At 37.7% G+C, this 26457-nt stretch overlaps 2 protein-coding genes across 2 annotated transcripts in view; both read right to left on the bottom strand.

The window, feature by feature from the left end:
- Window positions 1-26457, bottom strand: part of rabgap1l (RAB GTPase activating protein 1-like) — a 160883-nt gene that overhangs the window by 72041 nt on the left and 62385 nt on the right. The window lies entirely within an intron of this gene.
- gpr52 (G protein-coupled receptor 52) lies at window positions 19756-23315 on the bottom strand. The gene has a single exon (XM_056448362.1). It carries the CDS (start codon window positions 21775-21777, stop codon window positions 20665-20667), a length of 1113 nt encoding a protein of 370 aa, XP_056304337.1. The 5' UTR covers window positions 21778-23315; the 3' UTR covers window positions 19756-20664.

The following is a 26457-nucleotide window of genomic DNA, read 5'->3' as shown; positions in this document are numbered from 1 at the left end:
TTTTCAGCATCCACCTGGATGACGCAACGGCAGGCATTTTGCGCCAGACCGCACACCACACACCAGCTGATTGGTGGAGAGGAGACAGAGTGATGAAGCCAATTATGATATGAGGATGATTAGGAGGACATGATGGACAGAGGCCAGTGTGCAGATTTGGTCAGGACGCCGGGGTTAAACCCCTACTGTTTTTCGAAGGACATCCTGGGATTTTTAATGACCACAGAGAGTCAGGACCTCGGTTTAACGTCTCATCTGAAAGACGGCGCTCACTGAGCAGTATAGAGTCCCCGTCAGTATACTGGGGCATTAGGACCCACACAGACCTGCTGGCCTCACTAACACCACTTAAAGCAGCAACCTAGCTTTCCCATGTGGTCTCCCATCCATGTACTGAGTCTATACACTTTGAGCAGGCCCAAAAACAGCACCCTTGATAACTATTAGCAAATTTCCATTGATTGGAATGATTTGGTAGCATACAGTATGGTATGGTGCTTGTTTATTTCCATTTCCACTGTCAGAAGTATCAAAATAGCGTAATCAGGTACCACATTTTTGGCACCCTTTCCTAAGAGTATCTAGCACAACAGTACGGTACAATAAGGTTGACTCATTGCTGAACGTTATTACTTTACATAGCAGTGCATAGTCACCAGCACGTGCAACAAGACTAGGGAACGACAACACAGGAAGTGGAATTGTTAAATATACAAAAAAACGACAGCATTATAAAATTTTTGCGTGCAGCAATGAACCACGGTCGACCCAAGTTCAACAAATCTGGTCTTCTATTAGCAAACAGCCACAAGCCAAGAAGCAAAAACAGGATCTAAGGTTTGTCCTCCATTGTTGTTTATATACGCTTGCTACATGTCTACATTTGAAATAATGAACTTGATATCGCAAAAGACTTAATGAGAACAGTTTATGAAGCTTTGATCATCAAGTGAGAATGACACTGATTGCAAATTTATGGCATACAACATACCTACCAAGTAAGGATACTATTGGCATTGGAAAAACAAGACTGATCAGGTTGGCCCATACCAAACCATACTGTACTGTACTGTACCGCTCAGTGGAAACAAGGCAACAATGTCAACTAGGGAGGAAATTAGGGCAATATCAAGAGCCCTTATGAGAAAGGAGTCAGGAAGAAATCTAAAACTTGGTCAAACTATCCAGAAAGCAGTCATGATTATGGGAAGTACTCGAGCCAATACACTGTAAGGGGGCACAAAAACTGATACCACGGTTATCCATTAGAAAATGCTAACAAAACACAAAAAACACATTAATAATACACACCAGCTCTCTTTTTTTCTAGACATTAATATAAATAAATTGTGGGGCTGCCAAATGAAGAGATCATAACTATTACCTAATTGTGCAGCAATTCTCAGCACAACAAATACTCCAGAAAACTGTATATTTTCTTTTATTCTTTAGCACGGATATTCAACAACCCTAACAGCTGCCATGTAGGTTTTCAGTTGTGAAGCCTGGCTGAAGGGTGGCTATATTTGTCTTTTCACCTGGGGACAGCGGATGTTCTTTACCTATCCATTTGTGATGTGAGTGCTTAGATGGAAGGTGCCCTTTATGCCTTGGGCCAGTTTGCTTTTAGACAACTTAAACTTCGGTATTATTGAAGAAAAAGGCCACACAGGTCATCGACCAGTGAAAAGGGGGCAACGACAACTAACACATGACCCCTCAAACACATCCCAAAGCAATCTCTGAGAAGCTAAAGTAGGAGGATGGAGGCAGCATTTCAGGTCGGAGTGCACATGGGAAATGTAGGGAACATGTAGTGGCTGCGTCAAGTAACCCGGATGACCTTTGAAAAACCAACAACCTGCGAGGACACACTTAGATACCGGATGTGTCCCATACAGGAGGTCTGAAGTGTATTTGATGTGGTCTTCTAAAGGTCATGTGTGCCGTCTATATGTTAGGTTTCAGAAGAATAATTTAGACCTACAATCAACACCAAAACGAATAACGAAGACCATAGGGGATTTTGTACAAAAAAATTTTTTTAGTTCTTAAAATAATGTAGGAACTAGGAACTATTTTAGCTATAGAAAAGTTTTTCAGGAGTGGGGGTTGAGTTTGGGTTGACTACTGGCAGTTCGAATGCAACCAGGAAAATGGCCCCTATAGGAAAATCTGTTATTAGGGCCACCCTAATGCAGTACGATCGCAAGCTTAACTGGCGCTCTAGGCAAGTGATGATAATGCCGCATTCACAGTGTTCATGCTTTCCTTTCATGGACTAAGGTGAAGGGGGGGGGGGTCTCCATGTCACCCCTAGCAAGATGCCACATTGGGCGACCGCCCATATTGCCCATCCCTAAATACGCCACTGCTCTAGAGGCTAGTTCCTGTACTTGAGTTCCTATAGCTATGTACCACAACATGGTAAACATCAATACATGGATGGACACCGAAGCCCAGATACTTGATTTTTACACTATTGAGGAAAAATAATGGTATAAGCCACTCTCGGAGTTTCTACTGACAGTTTGAATGCAACCAGGAAAATAGCCCCTAGGGAAACATTCAGTTGTTGATGGCTGCCCATTAGGTCAGGTCATGTAACAAATATCCTATAACTACACACAGCAATATAAAAACTGTTTAACCTTTTATTCTGCTTAGAGAATTGATGGATGCATTCAAAAGCTTAGGCAGTTGACTTGTTGCCTTGCTGCCCTATCAGCTAGTGACTCTGGAGAACTAAATAGAGAGAGCTTTGGTGATAACTAAGCAGCCAATCACATCGAATGCACTTTTTGCTTTGAAAGGCAGCTTTTTTAAATGATTTGCTAACAGCCGTGAGCGTTTTGCAAGCTGCTTATGTGCCCTGCACACCTTGTGTTTTAACCATATGCTGTGCCTTGTGTTTTTGCCATTGCGCTGTGCGCTCGCAGTTGAAAAAAAGTGAACTCTAAGAAAAAGGGCGTTATGTCAGTCGCTTCTCTTTCATTCTCCAATTAAATGAAATCTTGAATATCACAATATTATTAAATATTACAATAATAACAACATCAACAGCAAGACTTGAGCACAATACGCAATACCTTTTTGCAACGGAAAAAACATGTTCGGTGTGATCGGCATCTTTTTATCGGCATATTTGTTCAAATAAGTAAAATGTTGGTCAACTACTGCATGTACAGTACATTTATTATGACACCCAAGCCGCACTCTGAGATGGCATGATTATTTTTTTAGCTTGACTGTCAGAAATGGAAAGTACAGGATTGTGGGATATTGATAGTGCTGCCTTCGAAATTTGATCAGAAGAAGGCATCTCAGAAGACAAGAAGTGAAGCAGGAATTGGATTTGGACGTGTCTTGATGCCTTCCTACCTTAAAATACGTCTTCGAATAGAAGCATTTTCAAGCTTTCAGATACAGCCAATGTTGTTGAATGTTCCACTATTGACCTGCTTACGTCAATTCAGATTTCCAGTGAACACAACCTGTAACTGAGTTCCTATAACTATTGGTGTAAAAGCCAATATTTGGGACAGAACCAGAGAAATACAGACTCCTATGAGTCTTACCATTGAAGATATTAGGAGGCAAGGCAACATCTCAAATCCTAAACATGGCACATGGATATAATAAGCAGAGAAATTTCTATTTTAACAGCTATTATGATAAGTTGCCATAGCTACAAGAAGTCTTCGGGGCTGGTTGGAATAAAATAAATCCTAAGAGCTAGTGACAGAAACTCTTGACTTGTCGATACTTTATTCAAATGAACAACTAATCCCACATTTACACAAAGCAGCAAAGGTAGAATCTGTTTCCAAGGGGGAAGGTACAGGCCCCGAAGATTCACCTCAGGTCAAGTAGATTAAACTATGACAGATCTGGCCGAACCCACAGAGATGATTGGAAATAAGAGCGGCGTCTCAGAGGGGAACAGAGCTTTTCATACAGTCTGTGATGAATTAAAGTGCTGCGAGTGGAGCCTGGCTGATAAGGTAACAGCAGTGTCGAAGCGATCCTTCATTGTTCTTGGTGACCTGCTTTTCCTCACAAGGTGTCAAGTCCATGATTTGACTCATTCTGTCTAGCTCCTTCAACCCAAACCTTTGTGACAGAACGACTATCTTTTTATTTTTCTCCAGACGACCGGTCTTACTCCATCCATGCCAGGATCAGTCCAGTAACTTTTCTGCAGGCCAATTCTAAGACTTACACTAATAGCTTACCCTTTTACCAATTCTGTCGATTTATTCACCCTCATGTCATTCCAAACTTGTACAGTGGTCCCTCGCCATAACGCGGTTCACTTTCATACTCCATGCTTTTTTCTACAGCGTCTGCTTGTTCTGCGTCCTGATTAGTGCATTGTGTTCTGCATCCTGATTGGTAGTGGACCAATGTCAATCAATCTCTTGCGTGGCATATCTCCAGCACAATACAGAAAGCATTCAGCTCGCCAAATTTACATAAATCTTCGATCGCTAGCAGTGTGACTGTACTGTACTGTATGTTTGCAAGTTCTCACCACAATGTCGATGAAGCGTTCTGCACCGTCAAAGGCACCTGCAGTAACACCCAAAATGCAGAGGAAGATGCTAGCCATCATACAAAAGTTGAACATCTGGACACGCTAAAGGAAGGTAGAGGTTACGCGGCTGTAGGGCGCCATTAGGGAATAAATAAAGATCAAATGTTTTTGATCTTTGGTTTCATTCTATAATACTCGGCTTATTTTCCTACGAAGGAAGAAATTATTTTTCTATGAACTTTGAGAGAATTTAAACGAGAGAAAAGTGTGAAAATGTTAATGCCTGTCTGAGAAAAGTGTGTGGTGAGGGGTTTTACAGCCTTAAAACATTTATAATAATTGTAAAATTTAAAGCGGACTACTTTGCGGATTTCACCTATCGCGGGTTATTTTTAGAACGGAACTCTCGCGAATAACGAGGGACCACTGTATTACAAATTTTCTTCAATGAAACACAAAATGTAGCTTGGATCTAGGGGACTTTAATGTATTGACATTAACATTTTTGAAATAGTTTCTGTTCTACAGATGAAATAAAGAGAGGTTTGGGACGACAAGAGTGTGAGAAATGGTGAAAAAAAGAAACATTTTAAAGAGTATACTACATTTAAAATAAAAAGCAATTGTTAAAACTCACATCCTCGCAAAATATTCAAATATTGCAAAGAAATTGTAAGTACCTAGCAGGGATTTTTATATACTACTTATTTATTAAATTAAAATTGCAGTTTTATGACATAAAAATTGCAGGAAATGTTCATGGGCCAACATTAAACTATTTTCTAACTGTAACAAAAGGCAATTCAACCACAACTTGATTTTAAATCAGCTGTAATAACATTTTTTATCAATATGTGGACCTTTTTGGATTCTTGAAGGCTATGGAAATTAAAAATGTAAAACAGGAAATACGTTAGGACCATTGTTATTGTTTACATCCCTCAAAATGGTCTATAATATATTTTAGCTTTTTATTATTATTTCTATATTATTTATTAGTCCGTCAAGTTAAACAAATAAAATGTTAAATGTATAAAGCTTTGGCAGCTAACAGAATAGCCCCCAATACATTATCTTACTGATTTTACCTAATGTTTATTTTATAAAAAAAATAATAAATCAATAAAAAGCTATTTTGGTAAAAATTTATATATTTTTCCATAAATAAATACATTTTAAATAATTCGAAAATTAATCAAACTAAATAATTATTTTATAAACGGATTAAATTAATAAATAATAAACAGGCTAAATATAAAACTATTTATTATTATAAATGTATTTATTATGAAATATTTAAAATACATACATTGGTTGATCCCCAATATGAACACTGCACTGATGAGGAAAAAAAATATATGAAAATTTTACATCAACATCCATAACCCCTGTAATATGTGAAGCAATACCAAGGCCAATTCTGATTTCATAACCCAATATGAGCTCGCAGACACACACAGTTGCACTGCCACGGCAGGACAGATAAGTGGCAAAAAAGCGCATGGAAAGTGAAGGCATTTGTAAATGGCTTGGCATGCCGTGAAGTCTGTTCAGAGGCAGCCTGACAGAGCATGGCAGGAGACGAGTCCGCAAAGAAAGGTGGAGAACCAGAGATAGAGAGCAAAAGGTTTGCGCAAATGAGTGAAAAGCTTAAAAAAAAAAAGACAGAGGTCGGGGCCTCGTCTGGCTTGTCTGAGGAGACCTGCAGAGAGCGAATGCTGTCTCATTACCATCAGGGTCATTAGCTTCAGTCTGATATCCCCACAACCCCTGAGAGCACACGCAGAAACACACTCTCCAAAACTGACACTTGTTCTGCCATTAAGTCAAGACCCTGCAGGCAAAAACACTGCTTTTACATGCACCTGTCAATTGTCAGACCTTTTTTTTTTTTGTTAAATGGAAAGAAAACATCCCAAATACACTTTAAAGTGTTTCTTTTGTCACACTTTATCAATTTGCAGATTTCAATTATAATAAATATTTTAACAGGCTTTTTTCCCCTGATTAAATCTTCACTACAGCAGCTATTACACACGCCAAAATATACAGTTCTATTCATATCCATCTACACCAGGGGTGGGCAAACTCGGTCCTGGAGGACCGGTGTCCTGCACAGTTTAGCTCCAACTCTAATCAAACACACCTGAACATGCTAATCAGTGTCTCCAAGATCACTAATTATCTATAAGCAGGTGTGTTTGATCAGAGTTGGAGCTAAACTGTGCAGGACACCGGCCCTCCAGGACCGAGTTTGCCCACCCCTGATCTATACTGTAAAAAATGCTCGGTTCCATATTTCAATTTGTATTGGGACAACATGAAGGAATTAGTTTTACAAATTTAAGTGGATTAAACATAAAACAATTAAGTTGTCCCAACGAAACCTCAAGAATTGTGTTGTTTTAGCTCATTTTTAAATAAGTAGTTTGAACAAGTAGTTTTTAATACTGTGATTGTTAAAAAAACACATGTACATTTATATGTATTCCTGTACATTATATCTTTGCATCAAATTACACAAAATGAATGACCTCTTATGCAAGGCGTTTCTAAAGCAGCGTCAATGGGGGCAGGACAGTAAATTTGACGTTCTCTCTTCTGTCTGTTGTTATCAGTCTCACACAATTGTATTCCTTTCTCTAAAAGTCTTAACACCATCATGGAGCATTTCTTTCATTATTTCAGCATATGGGATTGCAAATAAAATGATTTGTTATACTCTCCTATTGACTGCGCTCTAAGTTTACCCAATTATGACCACTTCCGCTGCTGATAAAAACCTGGAAATGTGTAAAGGGTCCATGATAGTGATTTGACATCATTGATTCAGTTTACTCTTGGGTTCAATTTGCCTAAAATAAGTTGAAATCACACAATTCAAAAAAGTAATGTTGTGTCTCACAATTAAATTCAGATTCACCAATGGTTTTTAAGTTTTAACAACAGCATTTTCTGAATTACAGAGTAATCTCTGTAAAAATCCAAGACTCCGCTATCAAAACTGATCTGAAATATCAGATTTTTGTGCTGCAAATGTATTCTAATTAGTGTTTATTTCATTTGCATATTTAACCAAGGTTTTAGAAAACTTGCAATACAAAAATCAATCATCAATTCTTTATGTAATCAATCAACCGGGGAAACATGGTGAAAACGTAATTAATTTTTTACCCTATTCACCCGCAGTGTCTTGTCTTAAGAGCTGAAAAGCGTGCGAGGACAATTCCTCTGGGACGAACGCTAGTCTTGCTCTCTCTGTCCTTCTCACTTCTCCCCGTTTGTTCTCCCGCTAATGACATTAGCTGCTGTGGTGCCACTTCAGGCTCAAACACACGATCCCTTGTGCTTTTCCAGGGAAAACAATAGGGAAAGCTGTGGCTCAAAGGGACCAATGGGCCTGTGGACACATGTCTTCGTGCATTCGATGATTTTTAATTAATTTCCTTGTGATTAAAAGTGTAACATCGGTGGGGTAAGATTTCCTCGTGGTTTCCATGACAATGTAAAGACGGCTGCGTTTCTCCTCTCAACATCCGAGGGTTTTGTTTGAAGAATTTGCAACCCGGAATTATTAATATTCAAATATAGCCAAAAATAGACTGGCACAGAACTAGAGTTTTGATATTCTGCAAGAGCTCTTCAACCAATGCATTCAAGGGAGAGACACGGAAATGCTTTTCATTTCAGATATTGAGAACACGCACAAGGCACTGACGTAATAAATGGCTAAAATTACAAAAAGTATATATAATCATTAGTTTATTTGAATTACCAATTTGATTTAAAATATTTATTTTTCCAATGTTTTAAACCATGATAAGTGTATAAATATATTTTACATTATATGCAATATTTTCAAATATATTTTTGAATGTAAAATTATATGCAATTAATAAATTATTCAAAAAGAATTCCTATATTTTTAAATTAAAATCCTTTAAACATTCTTAATCTATAACAGTTTGGGACAAAATTAATTAAATTAATGTAAATTTAATAAACATTTAAACAAACTAGTGAATGATGCTCTCTTATTGGCTGTAGGTGATCGCCGATGATATTTTCAGTCAAAACTCATTTCACACGGCATGATTTGAATCGCCGACAGCTCAAGATATTTAGCATGCCAAATATCTCACAGGCACCGGCGACTCCTCTGCGATTCTCTCAGATCGCGTCTTTGATAGTTCACATTGTGTAATTGTTACTCGCATGAACGAGCACCGATTTGCCTATGATTTCAGGCATTCGTCTGCGATTTATCAAAATCAGGGCTAAAATCATACAGTCTGAACTCGGCATTAGTGTCCCACCATAGACGATATACAGCCATATCACACCGCTACGAGTGTTATACTGCGTTTATACAACAGTTTGTTGGATGCAATATTTGTCAAACTGTAGTCCTCTGTTTGCCACTCGTATGGGCGGAGTAATACACAATGGTGAAGATGCTGTATGAGTGCTGATATTACTTTAATATAATTACTTTATCAGCAATCAGATTCGAGAACCAGACAGAAAAGATTAATGAATAAATAAATAAATAAATAATGAATAAATGTAGTCTATAATTAAAGCAATATAAAATATTTATTAACCTATTAAATGTTACATGTAAAAAACAATTGGGTTTACTTTTAAAAAGTAATTCAAATAAAGAAATTTTAGAGTAAAAAATATATAAAATAGTGAAAGTGAAAAATCCATTTTTAACTTTGTAATCTATTTTTGAATTAACAACCAATTCTCTAAAATAACCCCTCTGAGCTACAAATGAGCAGCACAAATACTCCTCGCCCAAAATAGCAGTTCTTGCAGTCTCCTCCATCTCCACCTCCTGCATTCTCTCATCCAAAGCAACATCTGGAGGCAAACAGTCTCCAAAAGAACCACCTGAGGGCCCAGCGTCCAACAGGAGAGCAGACCATCCCTCATTCCCACTTAAAATGAATCCAAGTCTGACGGCTGTTTAGTGCCCTGTTTGGGCTCCAAGGGCCTTGCTGGAGACAGAACGGATGGTGTTCATTTGGAGCAGGGGGTTTGAAATCCCCCTGGAAAGTGCTGTGGTTTGGTGTCCCAGCAGAGGTGGCTTCACCCGAGAAAGAGCGGGTGAGGTAAAAGTGAAGATGTGCCAGGTTTGTAGGCTGAGCGCTGGGGATGGCAGGACTGAGCAGCTGGGTTCACTCCTGAGGGAGCTGCGATGGCATTGGCATCCAGCCACTGGCTATAAGCTAAATATATAGAAAGTCAAATCCAGCTTTTTAGAATCATTTGTTTTACTGCAGATTTTATTTTTGCGCTGACTACATTTACTTAGCAATTTTTCGGGGTTGATATTTTTACATATTTTTCTTTTAGTTATTTAAATCAATAAATAATAAAATGTTTGTCATTTATTGGAAATAGTTTGCAGTATTATACATTTCTTGTCAGTTACATTTAATAATTCATACAGGCAGTATTTACATTTCTGTTATATTTCATAGTAGGGCTGCACAATATATAGTTTTAGCATCGATATCGAAATGAGTGAATAGTCACATTACAGGAGGTGCGAATGTGGCGTCAGAATTATAGCTAAACAGCTACACAGTTCAGAACACACAAGAATTTTGGAGTCCTTTTGATTTAACCATAATAATGTGTAGATTTATCAATTGCTTGTGTTTTAAGGCCTGTGTAAACATTAAGTGAATTTAAAGCATATGGCCACAAGGAATTAACACGTTTGTAGCTTTAACAAAAATAATTGCATTTAATAATTTACCCAATGAAGAACTTACAGCTTTGTCTTCTATTTCTGTACCTGTTTACAATTAAACGCCTTCATTTGTGTATTAACCTCCACTTGTAATTAGTTTTTTATATTTTATGCAGATGCACTCCCCTTCAAAATCATCCCAATCAATCTAAAATTAAGTTAAATCTTGTGAAAAATCGCAATATAAATAGCAGAAAATGAAAATATCGCAAAATACATAATTTCCAGTCTCGTGCAGCCCTATTTCACAGTTATAATGTATATAAACAAAATTTAGAGATTATGTTTTTAGAAAATTGAAGATGATAATATATTATGTAAACATTTATCTTCCTAACTTTGACAATCTCACTATAATGTTCTTCATTCTCTAAATATTAAAATCAACAAACACTTTTTATCTTCAATCATCGTTCAAACCAAAAGGTCAAAAATCTGACTTCTGCTCTTCCAATTCTGCAACCTTTCTCAAATATTTTGACCCATGATGATTGCATTGAACATTTTGGACAATTATCTCCATCCATAAAGGATGAAAACTGATGGGAAAGCATCCTGGCATTGAAGGCCATGATTGTGCTCCAAAAACATCTCCATCTCAACCAGCGGACAGATGGCGGGACTCTCGGATGGGCACGAGACCAGCCTAATAGTGAGGAGTGGACAGCTGTCGATGAGCGTTAACGTTAGCGCTAGCCATTGAGCTGCTTTGATGGGAGAGAATTCTCAGACCTCACGGCTATATTGCTAATCATCCGCCAAGTGTGAGATTGTTTGCGGTGTATTGCGTAATACATTAAAAAGCATTAAGCAGCTTCATTACAGATAAACAGAGTCATCTGGAGAGGGTTAAAGAATATAAGAATTATAAGTAATACAAGGAGAATTTAGTACATTATTTGGACCATGATGAAATGCTAATGTAAAAAAAGTGTAGAAATTGCATTATTATAAAATAACTATTATAAAACTATATATATATATATATATATATATATATATATATATATATATATATATATATATATATATATATATATATTTTTTTTTTTTTTTTTTTTTTTTTTTAAACAATATAAAAATAACATTTTCTAGAAAAACAAGAAAAGTGACTTAAAACAATCTTTATATGAGATTTATAATTAAAAAAATATAATTTTTTTCCCATCTAAACAATAGTAAATAGCATTATATTGAAAAAAAAAAGTTAATTGGATTGGACCCGATTTACATCTAAACAGTTAGAAGTACTTGCCTTAACCTCCTCATTAGCTAGATGACAGATAAAATTTTTTGGGAAGTCTACTAAATCACCAGGTATTTCACAGTGGCTTGTAGACCATGTACTTTTTGAAGGTAGAAAAGATCAGATGTTTTCGCTTTGCCAGTTATGGCTATTCTTATGATAATTGGCAGCCCCTCATAACTCACTTTCATTCGCTTCTAAGTTTGTCAACTTATTCACCATCTAATTCACTGACATCACCTCCTCCAATTTACCTCCTCACAATTATCTAGGCCAGACCTGGGCATTTTACGGCCCCCGGGCCACATGTGGCCCACTAGACTTCTTTGATCAGCCCGCGTGAAGTATTTATTGAATATAAATTCAACCGCAAACAGGGCCTTGCAATGTGCAGGTCTGATATTGCGATTCAACAAAAGGAGACTTTCACGTATAGCGCTCCGTTTTGTTATTTCAAACAGGGACGTGTGGGTCCAACATGCAAATAGGAAGGGATGCACATGCCTTATATCACGCTCGCATTTTCCAGGTGTCGCGAGTTCAGCGAGCGAACCACAAGTCATGTGGCAGGAACCAACCAGGCAGCTTCACACTTTGTATGGAATTACACAGCAATAAATGTGGACTAATTACTTCAGATTAACGATTACTACTACAGATTAACAATTTTACTTTAATGGTTTGGCCCTCTAAAACCGTCCCCGAGTCTAATGGGGCCGTTTGGAAAAATGAATTCCCCACCCCTAATCTAGCATATGTAAATGTGCATGTTGCTATTATAATCTTCTACATAAATGTGACTGTTACTTTATAAAATATCACTTAAACCACATTTTATGTTTTAATACACTGTAAAACCCAAAAAGATAAGGTAACTCAAACCATCTGAGGAAAAGAAGCAATTTGAGCACATTGAAACCCAATAAATAAAGAGAACTCAAACCAACTGAGTACTGTAAAACTCAATAAGTTGAGGCAACTCAAACCGTTTGAGGAAACCGATAGCTACAAACCATTTGAGTTAAAAAACTAATCTATATGAGTACTGTAAACTTACTCCATTTAAACTGAAGCAATGAGTTATTTCATTAACTCATTACACTGAGTTCAAAACTCTTTTCAAATTAGTAGAATTAACTTGCAGTAAATTTTGAGTTATCTACACTCATTTCATTTGATAAAGTTGACTGTTGGGTTTTACAGTGTATGTTAATTTTTAGGCTACGTGAATGACGTGTTATATATATATATATATATATATATATATATATATATATATATATATATATATATATATATATATATATATATATATATATATATATATATATATATATAACTTTATATATATAAATAAAGTTTTCCAGGTAGCTAGCTGGCTTTTTATCTTGACTTTTTTTGACACACTTTAATAAACTCCTGTTTTAAATTTTAACAACAAAAAGTTAATAAGTTAAACTTTCAAAAGATGAAATTAAAAACTTTTTTCCACAATAAGTCATACTACAATCTAAATTTACTGAAAAATAAAGTAAAACAATTTCAAAATGTTACGATGAACCTAACAGGATGTACATTTGTCTGTATACTGTATTTGTACCAAATTTATAAAGTAAAATAAAAAAATTTAATTTGAAAATAAGGTAATCCCCTATACTTACAATTTGGGCTGCACGATTCTGGCTAAAATGAGAGATCACAATTTTTTTGCTTAAAAATAAAGATCACGATTTTCTCACGATTTTGTAGATGTAAAATAAAGGAATATGAGTACGCTATTATTATTGTTTCTTCTCAAACATATGGACAACTGTTAGTTAAAATACAAAATTTTGTATGGACTTGCGATGATGGACTTTTAAAGTGATGAATCGGCTTTAAATTTGTCATTAATGCACAGTAAAGTGATCAGAAGTCTACCGCGAATACATCACTGCATGAAGACAGAAATTATATTTTTAGGTGAATTATACCTTATAATTATGAATGAAACATATAAAAAACTATGTGAACTAAACTTCAAAAATATTGGCTGAACCATAGAGATGCTTAATAAGGATTGTGTACGGGTCAAATCGAGATCACAATCATTTTTTCGATTAATTAAGCAGCCCTACTTACTATTCAATACTAAAAAAAACACAAATTCCAAAATGCTTTCTACATTAATAAGAAAATGTGACCTTGCACCCAAGCACAATAATAAAATCTCATAGATGCTCTTTTATGGGGTTAAAACCCACAACCTAAATCAACAAATCTAACCCGTAACCTCACGATCTACAGACAATAGTGCCTGAGTGGGTCTGCGATCCTTTGAAATCCCCACAAGTGCCGATATCCCACCTAGAGTACATGAATAGAGAAGATCCCTAATAAACAGCCATTAGGCACAGAGACAATGGTGATTAGCATTGTGTCCGACGAGGAGCGCTAGTGCTTCACCTTTTGATTAGCGCCACAGAAGGGCAGGTGTTCCTCCTGCTCGCCGGGGCCTTTTTGATGGAGAAGAAAAGCCTCTTGAAGATGTGCGGCGGTGCAGATTAATATTAAAAGGAATTCATAATATGGCACGCAGAGGATTTTCATAAATATTCACAGGCCTGGACGGTAAGCTCTGCTCGGTTGTGTCTATGAATATGGATGACTAGACGGGCAGGGTGAACAAATGTCTTTGAGTAGATGAGAAAAGAAGTACCGTCGAGAGAGATCACGAAATTGATCGCACTTATTGGCGAATGCTGCTTATCATTAGACTTAAGTGTCGTAGATGAGATTTTATACACTCGTTGACCACTTTGCTTGGTACACCTGGTACAACCTGCTCATTACCGTAGCCAATCAAAAGTCATCAGTACACTTAGGTAAATAGAGGGCGCCTTAAGGTCCTGGTATACGTTTGAGAACAAAAAGAAGTCTGAAAAGGTTGAGTGACTTTATATTGTTTCTGAAACTTTCTGACACCCCCGAGCTGCAGTAGGCGGGGTTTTAAATATGTCATGCTGATTGAATGTACTGCTAAGCACTACAACAATGGTGGCTGAGAGAGAAGTTTCATAAACATCTGGCAACCCAACTTTACTGTGAGAAGTGCCACTGGAACACAACTTATTGCTTGATAATTGCCTTGGACAGACAGCAAAAGGAAAAATGTTTAGAATTTTCTGTGGCGCAACGCGGTTTTGCTTCTAGTCTGGTGTTCTAAACTCTCAGAGTCTTTCCACGAACGATTGTACAGGTGCGGATACATCTGTACCAGCTCTGCTACTCAACCCTCCACTTCATTCCTGGTGGTGTTGAGCTGGATGTTTGATGAATACCAAGCAAGTCAAAGAACAGTCAGGACACTACTGATTGTGTAGTCCTTCACTTTGGTGAGTTGTTTCACTCAACGCACTTCGTTTTGGATTTTGTTTGAAATGACATCATTTTTTTTCTGATTTAATTTTGGGCCTTTAATTAGTGCACTATTAGAGAGCAGCCATTAATAGTTGCATTCTAAAAAAAAGCACGGAATTGCAGACACTGTATCTGGAATTTTGTCCGTAATTTTCGCACTTTAAAAATTAAATTCGACCCCATGTTGTGTCAATCATATTGACACACTGCCTCTGAAACTTTAGCCCATCATAAAAAAATTAGAACCAGGTTCGATTTTTTTCTGCTTTTCGCATCCAAAAAAACGCTTTGAGAGGTATTTTTAGAGTTCAGAGCCACTGTACAGGCGAAAAACTTAATATTCTAGTTGTAAATAATAATACTGTTACTATACGATTATTATTATTACATATAACAGTTATTCATATAACACATTATATTACATGTAATTATTAATATAACATTATATTATTACTATTATACTATTGTAAATATACTGATTATTACCGTTTATCTATAAATGCTGATTGTTAAATGTAGTTCATTCAGAATTTTTATTTTATTTATTTATTTGTATTTTTATCTAATTATTATAATTTATAATAATAATTATTATACTATATATTAAAATACTATACTACTATTTACACTGTTTTTATATACGTGTATATTTTATATAAAATGTAAAATTATATGTAATATATATATATATATTATTACATATGTATGCTCTTTTTAATGTAAACTTTATAAATGATTTGGCAATACATTTGTAACATTTGTCATGCCAATAAAGCAATTATTTAATTGAATTGCATTGGAGAGAGAGAGGTTGTTGCTTATGATGATGACAAATGCATACATACAATATACAGAAGTTTGGTGACTGATACAACTTCTGTGGCCTAAATCAAGCAAGCTTTTAAGGCAGGTTGTGATCACATCACGACTCGAGGCTTTGTTCACCAGATGAGCACATTCGATTTGCAAATACTATAACGTTTTCAAATGTAAAACTATGAATATGGTGCTCTGTGGCACAACAGAAATTTGAGCAGTGGTCTGACTGCCTAAAATATGCAAGAAATCTATGGCAATGAAAATAAATTGCAAGCTGCACAAAATGATGCGACATTTGCTTGCCTTTCCATTAAATTCAGCGATTGCTGATTCGTGAAATCCAGTAGGGTCTTGTCTAACTGGTGGAAAAGCAAAGCAGTTCCTGAAAAGATTGCCAGATAAATGAGCTCATGTCTATCTCCATATTTCTGCTAAAGCGTGCATTCTTTATTTTTGTTTACTCACCACATTGTCTGCATGTGTGTCGTGTAACAAAGCAGCAGCAATCTTGTATTATTTATTTGTCATGTCTTTTTTCGCTATTATTTATTGTTCTACATTACATAAAAAACAGCTAAGAAATCTATCTACAAAAAAATACAGTTCAGTTTAATATTCATATTATATACTTTGGTTGCATTTATTGAGTTAATAAAATGTAACTGTAGACAATTGTCTTATTATTGATATATATCATCATTATTCCACTGAATCAAATTTAATCGAAATTGTATTGCAGAATCTTTCGAGAAATTCCCAGATAAACAAGAGTATCGATATATCTTTTCCACAACAGGACAAAATGAAGCCTGTTTCACTTTTAGTACCTCAAACCTTGGTCTAGAAGTGCAATAATAATAAAAAAAGGTCAGGGGCATGACAGAAGCATGACCGGAGCGTGGACTAAAAATACACTCTGACCAGCGCTCAGTTATCCTCAGCTCAACCCGCTCCAGCATCTCGCTGACATTAGGCTTTCTTGTGCAGGCTGCATCAGCAAGAGTCTCGAGCAGAGAGGAGCCGTAATGAGAGCCTCAAACCTGGAGAGTGGCACACCTCTGGCTCATTTACAGATAGTATATTGGTGTAAAGTAGTGATGCGCTATACATACGTTAGATGTTATATCTTGTTTATATATTTTGAATGTTATCGGTAAATGCCAATAACACGCATATAGATTATTTTCACAATTTAGAGACATTTATGCTTAACAGAAGATAAGTATTTGGCATTGTAATTGTCAATATTGACATAAAGAAGAATGTTTTTACATGTTTTTTACATGTTTTATATTCTAGGGCTATGCAGATTTTACACATATTGCAATTTGATTTGCGATTTAATTTTGTAGTCAAGCTTTAGCTCAATAATCTGTAAACCATGGCAACAATTCTGCGACACCCCTTAAAAATAACTTGTTTTTGTTCAGTGTCTGTGACTTAGTATCCAAAATATTCCCATATTACCAATGCAGTTATTCTTTGCTACTAAGTTGTCTATTAATGCTTCTGAAGCAGTAGACTCCATTATCCCACTTGTCCCTGCTTTCCTGTTTGTTTTCTTTTTTTATTGTGGGCTTTTCACATATTTCGGTTGCACATTCTTTTTTATTTAATTATTATTCATTTTTAGGGGTTTTTCACCTTTTATTGGGTTAGGATAGTGAAGGACAGAAAGGAAAGCATTGGGAGCAGAGAGAGGGAAAGGATGGGCATAAGACCTTGAGCCGGAATCGAACTCGGGTCGCCCTGAGCACTATGGTGATATAATTCGGCGCACTTAAATCACTAGGTTATTGGCGCAGACTGGCTGCGCAATTCTGATTGGGCGGAATGAAAATGTGTAGTAAGATGGTGTCTCACATAGACAGCAGTCACAAGGTTTTAAATTGCGTTTGTGATTCGATTTCGATTAAATCGCACAGCCCTAGTATATTCCCAATCAAATGACCTCATATCACTAAAATGTATCATTTGTGCCTAATTTTATGAATTTTTATTTTCATAATGTAGCAAGTTAAAAGGTCCTAAAGTAATTTAAATGCTTAGCTTTGAGAGATTTCCCTTCACATTAAAAGAGAATGATAATGCAACTGAAATATATCCAAATAAATCAGAATCAATGAATAAAATATTAAATCAAATCATGCTAAAAGTTCAAAAATCTATATGAATTGAAAACAGACCAATAACATCTGATTGCTAGCTTATAAAATTGAATAGTGCTAATAACAAATAAATGATACGGCCCCTAGATGAAAGTGTATCGAAAAAATACAGCTTTCATAGACAAAATTAATTCTTAAAGCAGAAAAACAACTAAATAAAAACAAAATAAAATTACATTAACCAAGCTATTGTTTGTAAAAGAAGTCAATGAATAACCAAAACAGCAACAAAAGTCCTAAAACTATTTGTACTAAAACATTTGCCAAAAAACAAGCACTAGTTTGTCAGTGTCTGTGACAAGGCATGCATTACCTTCAATGTCGGCAAAGGGCAGTGCCCTAAAGCAAAAGCATGGGCCAAACATCATTCCACGCGGCTATTAAGATCTCTCACAATAAGACTGACACTGCTTTTCAACGAGCCTCAGACTGGTGTTCACAAATACGAAATTGTCACCTCAAATCAAAAATGAAAAGGTATTTGGCTTGAGTAACAATAAAAATACAAGTAGGATGTTGAACGCATTTTAAGGTCACATAACAAGTGTAAGCAAGTGGAATGAGACGTACTGTTAGTGACCGCTGAGAGCACTCATGTTTTATTCATGCCGGTGCCAAGGTCCAAAGCCTCCCATGATCATGGAAACATTTGATGTGCTCATTAGATTTCAAAAAGGTCACTTCATTTTCCCCCTCGCTCTAACTGCACATGTATAATTTCCCTTCAGAAGGGAGCTGTAACCTTTTTAGAGGCAGCCGTCGAGTGCCAGCCCTGCTGCGTGTGCAGTCTGGGGCCGCTGCGCTGGGGATCAGTTTGCCCTGAAGCCTTAGAGGACACGGACAAGTTAAACTCTGACCAGCCTCTATAGACCATGCTGAAAACATTACACAGTCGGTCGACGTACTTTGATACTGAGCAGGAGTCAGGACCACATGCTGAAAGCAAAGAAATGTGAAAATCTAGATTGATCACAGTTAAAAGATGCAGCCGTCGTAAATCAGTGCTCATTTTTCACATTTATTACACTGGCAGCAACAGTAAAACCAAAGTGCCTCACAAATATCGAACAAAATTTCTGAACTAAATATATATTTATATATAGCATTTTTATTCTCCTTTCCTAATCAAGAAATAAACTGGACAGAGACACCAAAGGTTCATCAGCAAAATCAATACAGGAATATACTGCTAGTTCATCAGTATCATATCCATTAGACATTGAAAAATAAATAAATAAATAAATAGTTCATTTATTTGAAAGTTTTACCAAATAAAAAAATAACCATTTTCATTTAATAGCAAGTCTATTCTTATCTTTTCTTCTTTATCTAACGCACATCAACTAGCCTAGTTGTACTGTGATTTTTTTTTTTACAGCTGCAAAGTTCAGCATGTACAGGGCTATAACAGTTTACTGAAATTAACAAACTGCAACAAAAAAGATTTTCAATCAAAAACCAGGAGCTTAATAATTCACCAATATTAGCCTCTAGTAATGGGTTTAACGCTGCCCCCAAACTATTGCAATCTTTAAAAGAAGCAGCCATATATTGTATTCTCTGTAACATTACACAAAAATGGCTTTTATGGTGATGATTAATTTAAAAAATGTTCATTGCATGAAGCAAAATAACTAGAAGTATAATGCTTCAGACAGTCACATATGCAGTAAATCAGTAAATCTTTGAAAAATAATTGGAAATGTAAAAAAAACAAACAAACAAACAAACACTGAACTTAGAATCATGGGAAAAAAAGTACTTTTTGTTTACAATGTTCAAGAAAATAGTTAATAAGAAAGTTACTAACATACTGAATGAAAATTTCAATTGTAGACTTCAAACAAAGTAAACAAACAGACAAAATAAAAAGCGCAATGCGAATGACAAGTTAAGTTAAAGCTCATCTTGCAAAAATAAATAAAACATGCTGTATTTGCATGTTTCTCAAAGGGTCACTGCAGGCAAATAGGTCTAACCACAAACAGCTAAGGCTGTACACCACTGAGGATCTAAACTAGTCCACAACTATTACAGGCATTTGTTGATATTGTGCGCATGTGGAATTTCAAAATTTCCTACAAAAAGATTAGATCTAGAATGAAGGTTCTGAAAAAATAAAGACAGACCAACCTGTTTTTCGTTTGCTACATCGCTTTTTGACGTGATTTGCCTGTGTGTTATAGATTCAAGACACACTGATCCATAAAACCACTAGAAGATGACCTTTGCTAAATTCAACAAGTTAACAAGGTCTTTAAGCTCTTTTCCTTTTGTAAAGCAACTGCTTTTATACAGTAGATACAGTTGCGACACAAAACCAATTCAACAAACACAAAACAACCAATCCAGTGACATGGTTAATGTGCCTAAAAATAGCCAACTGTGCTCTATATTTGGAAAGAGCCATTACGAGTAAGAGCTTTGAACCCACCCCCTGGCTTTGTCTTGTACATTTTTTTTGCTCAAGAACTCTCCGAAAGCTGCATATCTTTAGATTGTCAGACAGACTGTTACCATTGAGTGGTATTTACAGGACCACGGCAGGTGTAATCTTAATATGTACAAGGAATGTAGATCACATGACTACTAGACAACTTCATGATCCTTGATTGTGGGTGGTAATCTCTGTTGCTGTTCACATTACAATTACTTGAAAATCTGAGCCAAATCCCTTCCAGCAACATTTAGCAGTTTAAGACTCATCCATGCAAGCCTCTGTAGATCTTCAGATGGAGCAGGAGTTGGCTCTCTTTCTCGGCTTTGGCTCTCCAAAGTCCTTGTCATCATGAGTGCAGGGGCTGAAAGAGCAGGAGGAGCAGAGCGTCTGTGAAAGTCTTCGCATCCCCAGCCGGAATACGCTGTTGGAGAGGCTATAAATGACGCAGTTGCAGAAGCTGTTGCTAATTGCTAACCAGGTGGTCACAAAAGAGAGGGCAGGGCTATCCAGCACATGGGAGCTCTCCAGAAGGAAATAGAAAATGTAGGGGAGCCACAGCATATAGAAGACACTAGTGATGCGAAAGAGCACCATTGCGTATCGTCGGTCTGGCCCATGGCCTGCAGGGTTGCCCCCTTCTGTAGTTTCCATCTCTTGGCTGGGAAAGCGTGCCCTCCGCTCACTGATATCTCGATTGTGCTGCTGGCAGATGCGAAAGATGTGGAAGTAGGTGAAACATACCACCAGGGCAGCAGGAGCGTAGAGCAGGCATACAACAAAACCAGTGAACAGTGCAGACGTTGGCCAAGAGTGGGCACACCACTCAAAGATATCCCCATGATACCCTGGCTTACCCCAGCCAAAGAAAGAGGGAAGAAACACCACGCAAGAGTAGATCCATATGAGAATGATGCAGCAGCGAAGGCGACAGGGTGTTACCAGTTGGTTGTAGGAAAGGGGCTTTGTAATAGCCAAATATCGGTCCACACTAATGCAGGCCAAACATGCCATTGAAACGCTCTTGAGAACGGAGATGATGTAGCTGAACACCTGACAAGTGATCGGTTCTTGGACACCAGCTGGGTAATGGAGCAGTGAAAGAGTGGGAACAAGGCAACTTAGTCCCACCAACAGATCTGCGTAGGCCATAGTCTGGATGAAGTAGCTGGTGGTGTAGTGGTGTAACAACGGGGCACAGTGAAACACAAAGATCACTGTCAAATTCCCAGCAATGATGAGTACTGTCAGCAACACGATGACCGCAGTTTCTAAGACGCAAGCCTCCAAGACTTTGTTCTGTCCCCAGCCTAGAGGGCAGGAGTGGTTTAAGGACACGCTGAAGTGACTACTGAGGCTCCCGTTTGCAGTGGGGACTGGTTCGATCAACCCTGACTGGTTCATTGTCTCAGGCCTTGTCCACTTGGATAAGGTTCCGTTGTCGTAAACAGAGTGCAGATGGCCTGGAAAGTGATCTGTGTGTCAGTGCCTTCTTAGTAATCTCTTCCAGCAGAACTCAATCTTCTGTCTTTTCCCCTTTGCCTCGGTCTTTCACATGGCTGGATCTCAATGAAATGAGCATTGGCAAAAATCAATACAGTCCATAAGGAGAAGAAAAAAAGGTGCCCACTGCTCCTCTGAAATCAGTCATGCTTAGGAGCACCTCTGTAATTGTCAGACAGAGATATTTCCTCCACATACAAAACTAAGGCTTCTGGAAGCAGCAGTAATCACAAAGAGGTTGCATATCGGTGCTGAATGCGGGTTGTCAATATTGTCCACAGCATCTGCAGTGAAGTCGACTAATTCCTTAAAGTGTCCTCTCAGAGGTGAAACGCACAGAACCGGAGGAGTTGTGGTAAAAAAGAAACAAATATCAAATAGTTTTCTTTAAACATTGAGAACAATATAAGATAGACTAATCATAATATAAGTTGCTAAATAATGTTAAAATTGATCCGTACTTGATTCATTCATACTCCTGAGACTCATTAAAATTTTATTTCAAGCAGTCCAAAAGTCTTTAAAAAATTAATTGATATTAATTTGTCAACAAGAAAATTACATGCTCGATGTTTGGCTTCAAGAATAAAGACCTCTTGGCCTCAGTCTTAACCCCTTTTGGGTTTCTATAATCAGAATCAAAACACAAACACTCTAGACAAACACAGGACAGCATATGAGAGTTGCCAGAGCTATTGCTGCACAAAGCAGTACTCATAGCCTGCAGGAGTCTGAGTGAGGCAAAACGGAACTAATCAAAATTTCAAGAACGTGTTCTGGGGGGCCACAGCAACCGCTTTGGTCTTTTTTGCTCCCAATCCATTCACATTTCATGAACTTTCACCATGCATATTGGATAAAAGCAGGTCACGCAAAAAAGGAGACCTGTATTTCCCGAAAGAGTATATAGCTGGTTACATGAAGGTGCCTTCCTAGTAAAGATGAAGATAGCATCTGGGCATCCCGTCTGCAATCCACATGTTCTCAGCTTCAGTCCACTGTTTAGTCCGAAGCTTTGCACATCTCACGGCATGCCAACCTCTGCATCCGATTAGCTTTACATTCCCAGCAAGGTAGAACTCAAGGTCTCTTCATTAACTTCCTTGTGACACATTTCATAAAGAAGTCTATTCTGAAAAACTCAATCCATTCACAAAATTTGTAGATCTCTGTTCCACTTCTGTCCTTGTCAGCTCTCTGAGACCTGTGAGGCAAAACAGGTTGACAACAGTTCCCACCAAGTGTGAAGAGTCCAAAATGCAATTTGAAATTAGGAATTCAAAAGTGAGGCAAGTAAAAAGGTGAAAACAGTACGACAGACCTATTCCAAATCGTACGGCAAAGCAGAAGTGAACCTAGAAACAGAGATCAGCCCTGCGCTGCTGGTGCTCAGAGATGCTGTGAACAGCTCACAGTTTCCTCTCCCCCTTCGCAGTCTCGCTCTCTCTTCCACTGTGCCTCTCGATCACATTCACTCCCTCCTTCCTTTCCCCTCTCTCTCCTGCTCTCGCTCTCTCTCCAACTCTCCTCCCTCCCCTTTTGGCGGCACCTGAGGTCCTCTCTCACACAACTCCTCCGAGCACACTGTTCTCTCTCTCTCCCTTTCTTTCCAATGTCCTCCCTCTTTTCTCATTATCCTCCTCATCCTGCACACCCTGAAGATGTTTCCCCATTCAAAAATAATCAAAGACTTCCATCTCTCCCAGTTGTCTCCTACAGCTCCCCGTTTATTATCCCTCATTCTCGGTTTCCTTCCTGCTTTAAGTCACTTACACAGACCAGTGACCAAGCGCAGCAATGTCTGCCCCTTGGTTACAGTTGTCAAGAATTTCAGTTTGCCAGGACCCTTCCTCACAGCAGCTGACATGGTGCAACAAACAGGAACAAATTAAGAGACTCCAGGAGGTGGAATCGCATTCCCTTGAAAGAATATCATCGGCCAAGTCTCCTCTAGCACACAAATCACAAATGCTGATCTTGACCAGTTTGTTAGAGATGATTGCAACTAGAAGAGCTCGTAAAATAGAGTGATTATGAGAATGACAGCCAAAGTTTCCCACACAGCTGCACTGCTGAATGTTCAAGCCCCATGGCAAAATAATTTCAGATTTTAGCTGAGTTGTAAGCTTGCAGTTCTGAGCTAATATGATGACAAAAATGGTGCCAGCAAAAAGAGAGACAATAAATATGCAACACTTACGCAACTTTGTCCTTACTGACTGCATTCAAGGAGGTCTTTAATTATCAGAGAAAGCTATCTGTTTGCATCCTCATTCATCTAAACGGCAGTTTCTAGGCTGACACAAGATCTCCAGACACTGATATTGCTTGCAGGGTGGCTGATAAAGGGGAAGAACGCTTTATGCTGAGCCCATTCTTGGTGATTTGTTTAGGGGGGGTGGGGGGAGGGGGGTTGTTAGGGGTCTCAGACTTGATTATGGAGGCAAGACTAATTTTGAATTGAACTTCCCAACACAACATTTTCATGCCTATATCAAAGTTTTCCACACATATGATAAATATTAGCTACTAGTTTTTGTTGAAAGAAATAAACGGGTTAATGGACGGAATACATATGACTGAAATCTAATTTAATTACCAACTGGTTCCAATAATAGTAATGGTTATATGTAGCATCTTTTAAGGTCAAAAATATATAACAATTCTGAAGATAGCATTGGTATAAGTTGATAAAATTGATAAATACAGTCGGTCATCTATGACTTGTGCAACTAGATAGTAGTGAACAACAGCGATAGCCAGAGGCCCGTATAAATGATTTATCGCAAAGGAAAGAAAAAGCTGGAGAAAACAATGACCATAATCCTCTTCATCTGTCTGTGCCTGAGCTTTTGATCCAAGTGACTCTGACTGTGGGGACGGGCAGGGCACTCTGGCTCTCATCACTGCACTGGCAGTACAAGTACAGGTCAGGATGACAGCTGGACTTGATTTGGCATCATTTACAGCAACAGTCAGGGCTTTGTTAAATCTACATTCAAAGAAAACATGGAACCAGTTTACGTCATAATTTAATTTTAATAAACTCCCCTGGTCTGACTGAGCAATTAATAAGGTCATGTTATTCTAGGTTTTTTTAATAATTGTTCTTTAAAACATAATAACTGTTTTTTTATTTTCCTGACCTATCTAAGACAGAAGGGTTGGAGAAAAACTATTTGGTAACAACAACGTTGTTTGGTAACAATGGTTTACTTGAAGGGGGTGTTCACATAACGTCATGAATATTAATAAAAGTTTATGCATGCTTATGACAACCATCAAGTACCATTAGCTCAGTTATGTCAATTTAAATGCAAAGATGCCATTTTATTACGTACACCTTACTAGAACCAGATTTGACCCCCTTTTACCTTCATAACTGTCTTAATCCTTCGTGGCATAGATTCAACAAGGTACTAGAATCTCCTGTTCCACCACATCCCAAAAGTGCTCTATTGGATTGAGATTGGTCATTGTCATGTTCAGGAAACCAGTCTGAGATGATTCTCGCTTTATGACATGAAGCGTTATCCTGCTTGAAGTAGCCATCAGAAGATACACTGTGATCATAAAGGGATGGACGTGGTCAGCAACAATACTCAGGTAGGCTGTGGCATTAACACAATGCTCAATTGGTACTAATGGGCGCAAAGTGTGCCAAGAAAATATCCTCCACACCATTACACCACCACCAGTCTGAACCGTTGATACAAGGCAGGATGGATCCATGCTGTATTCGATGCCAAATTTTGACCCTACCAACTGAATGTCGTAGCAGAAATCGAGACTCATCAGACCAGGCAACATTTTTCCAATCTTCTATTGTCCAATTTTGGTGTGCCTGTGCGTATTGTAGCCTCAGTTTCCTGTTCTTAGCTGACAAAAGTGGCATCCCAGTGTGGTCTTCTGCTGATCTAGCCCCATCCACCTCAAGGTTTGACGTGTTGTGTGTTCAGAGATGCTCGTCTGCATACCTCGGTTGTAACAAGTGGTTATTTGAGTTACTGTTGTCTTTCTATCTGCTTGAACCAGTCTGGCCATTCTCCTCTGATCTCTGGCATCAACAAAATATTTGCGTGCACAAAAGTGCCACTCACTGGATTTTTTCTTATTTTCTGACCCTTTTCTGTAAATCCTAGAGATGGTTGTGCGTGATAATCTCAAAGAGATCAGCATTTTCTGAAATACTCAGACCAGCCCATTTAGCACCAACAACCATGCCACGATCAAAGTCACTGAAATCACCTTTCCTCCCCATTTTGATGCTCGGCTTGAACTGCAGCAGATCATCTTGGCCATGTCTACATGCCTTAATGCACTAAGTTGCTGCCATGTGATTGCCTAATTAGAAATTTGCATTAACGAGCAGTTGGACAAGTGTACCTAATAAAGTGGCCAGTGAGTGTATAATTGTTCATGTCTAAAATGGAGTAAAAACAATTTTCATTCACTCCCAAGGCAAGTATGTAGCGGTGATTCAAACCACTGCACACGCGACCAGATTAGATGAGCGCATGAAGTGTGTCTCTCTGTAATACAAACCGTCATTTCTGTGTCAGCAGAGAGCCAACCCCAGCG

This window comes from Danio aesculapii, chromosome 22 (genome assembly GCF_903798145.1).
Source record: "Danio aesculapii chromosome 22, fDanAes4.1, whole genome shotgun sequence".
Lineage (NCBI taxonomy): Eukaryota > Metazoa > Chordata > Actinopteri > Cypriniformes > Danionidae > Danio > Danio aesculapii.
The sequence above is the reverse complement of the archived record's forward strand: the minus strand, read 5'-3'. Positions and strand labels throughout refer to the sequence as shown.

What these genes read in the sequence shown, in the direction of transcription:
- gpr52 (XM_056448362.1), bottom strand. Translation starts at nt 21,777, where the DNA reads ATGAACCAGTCAGGGTTGATCGAACCAGTCCCCACTGCAAACGGGAGC.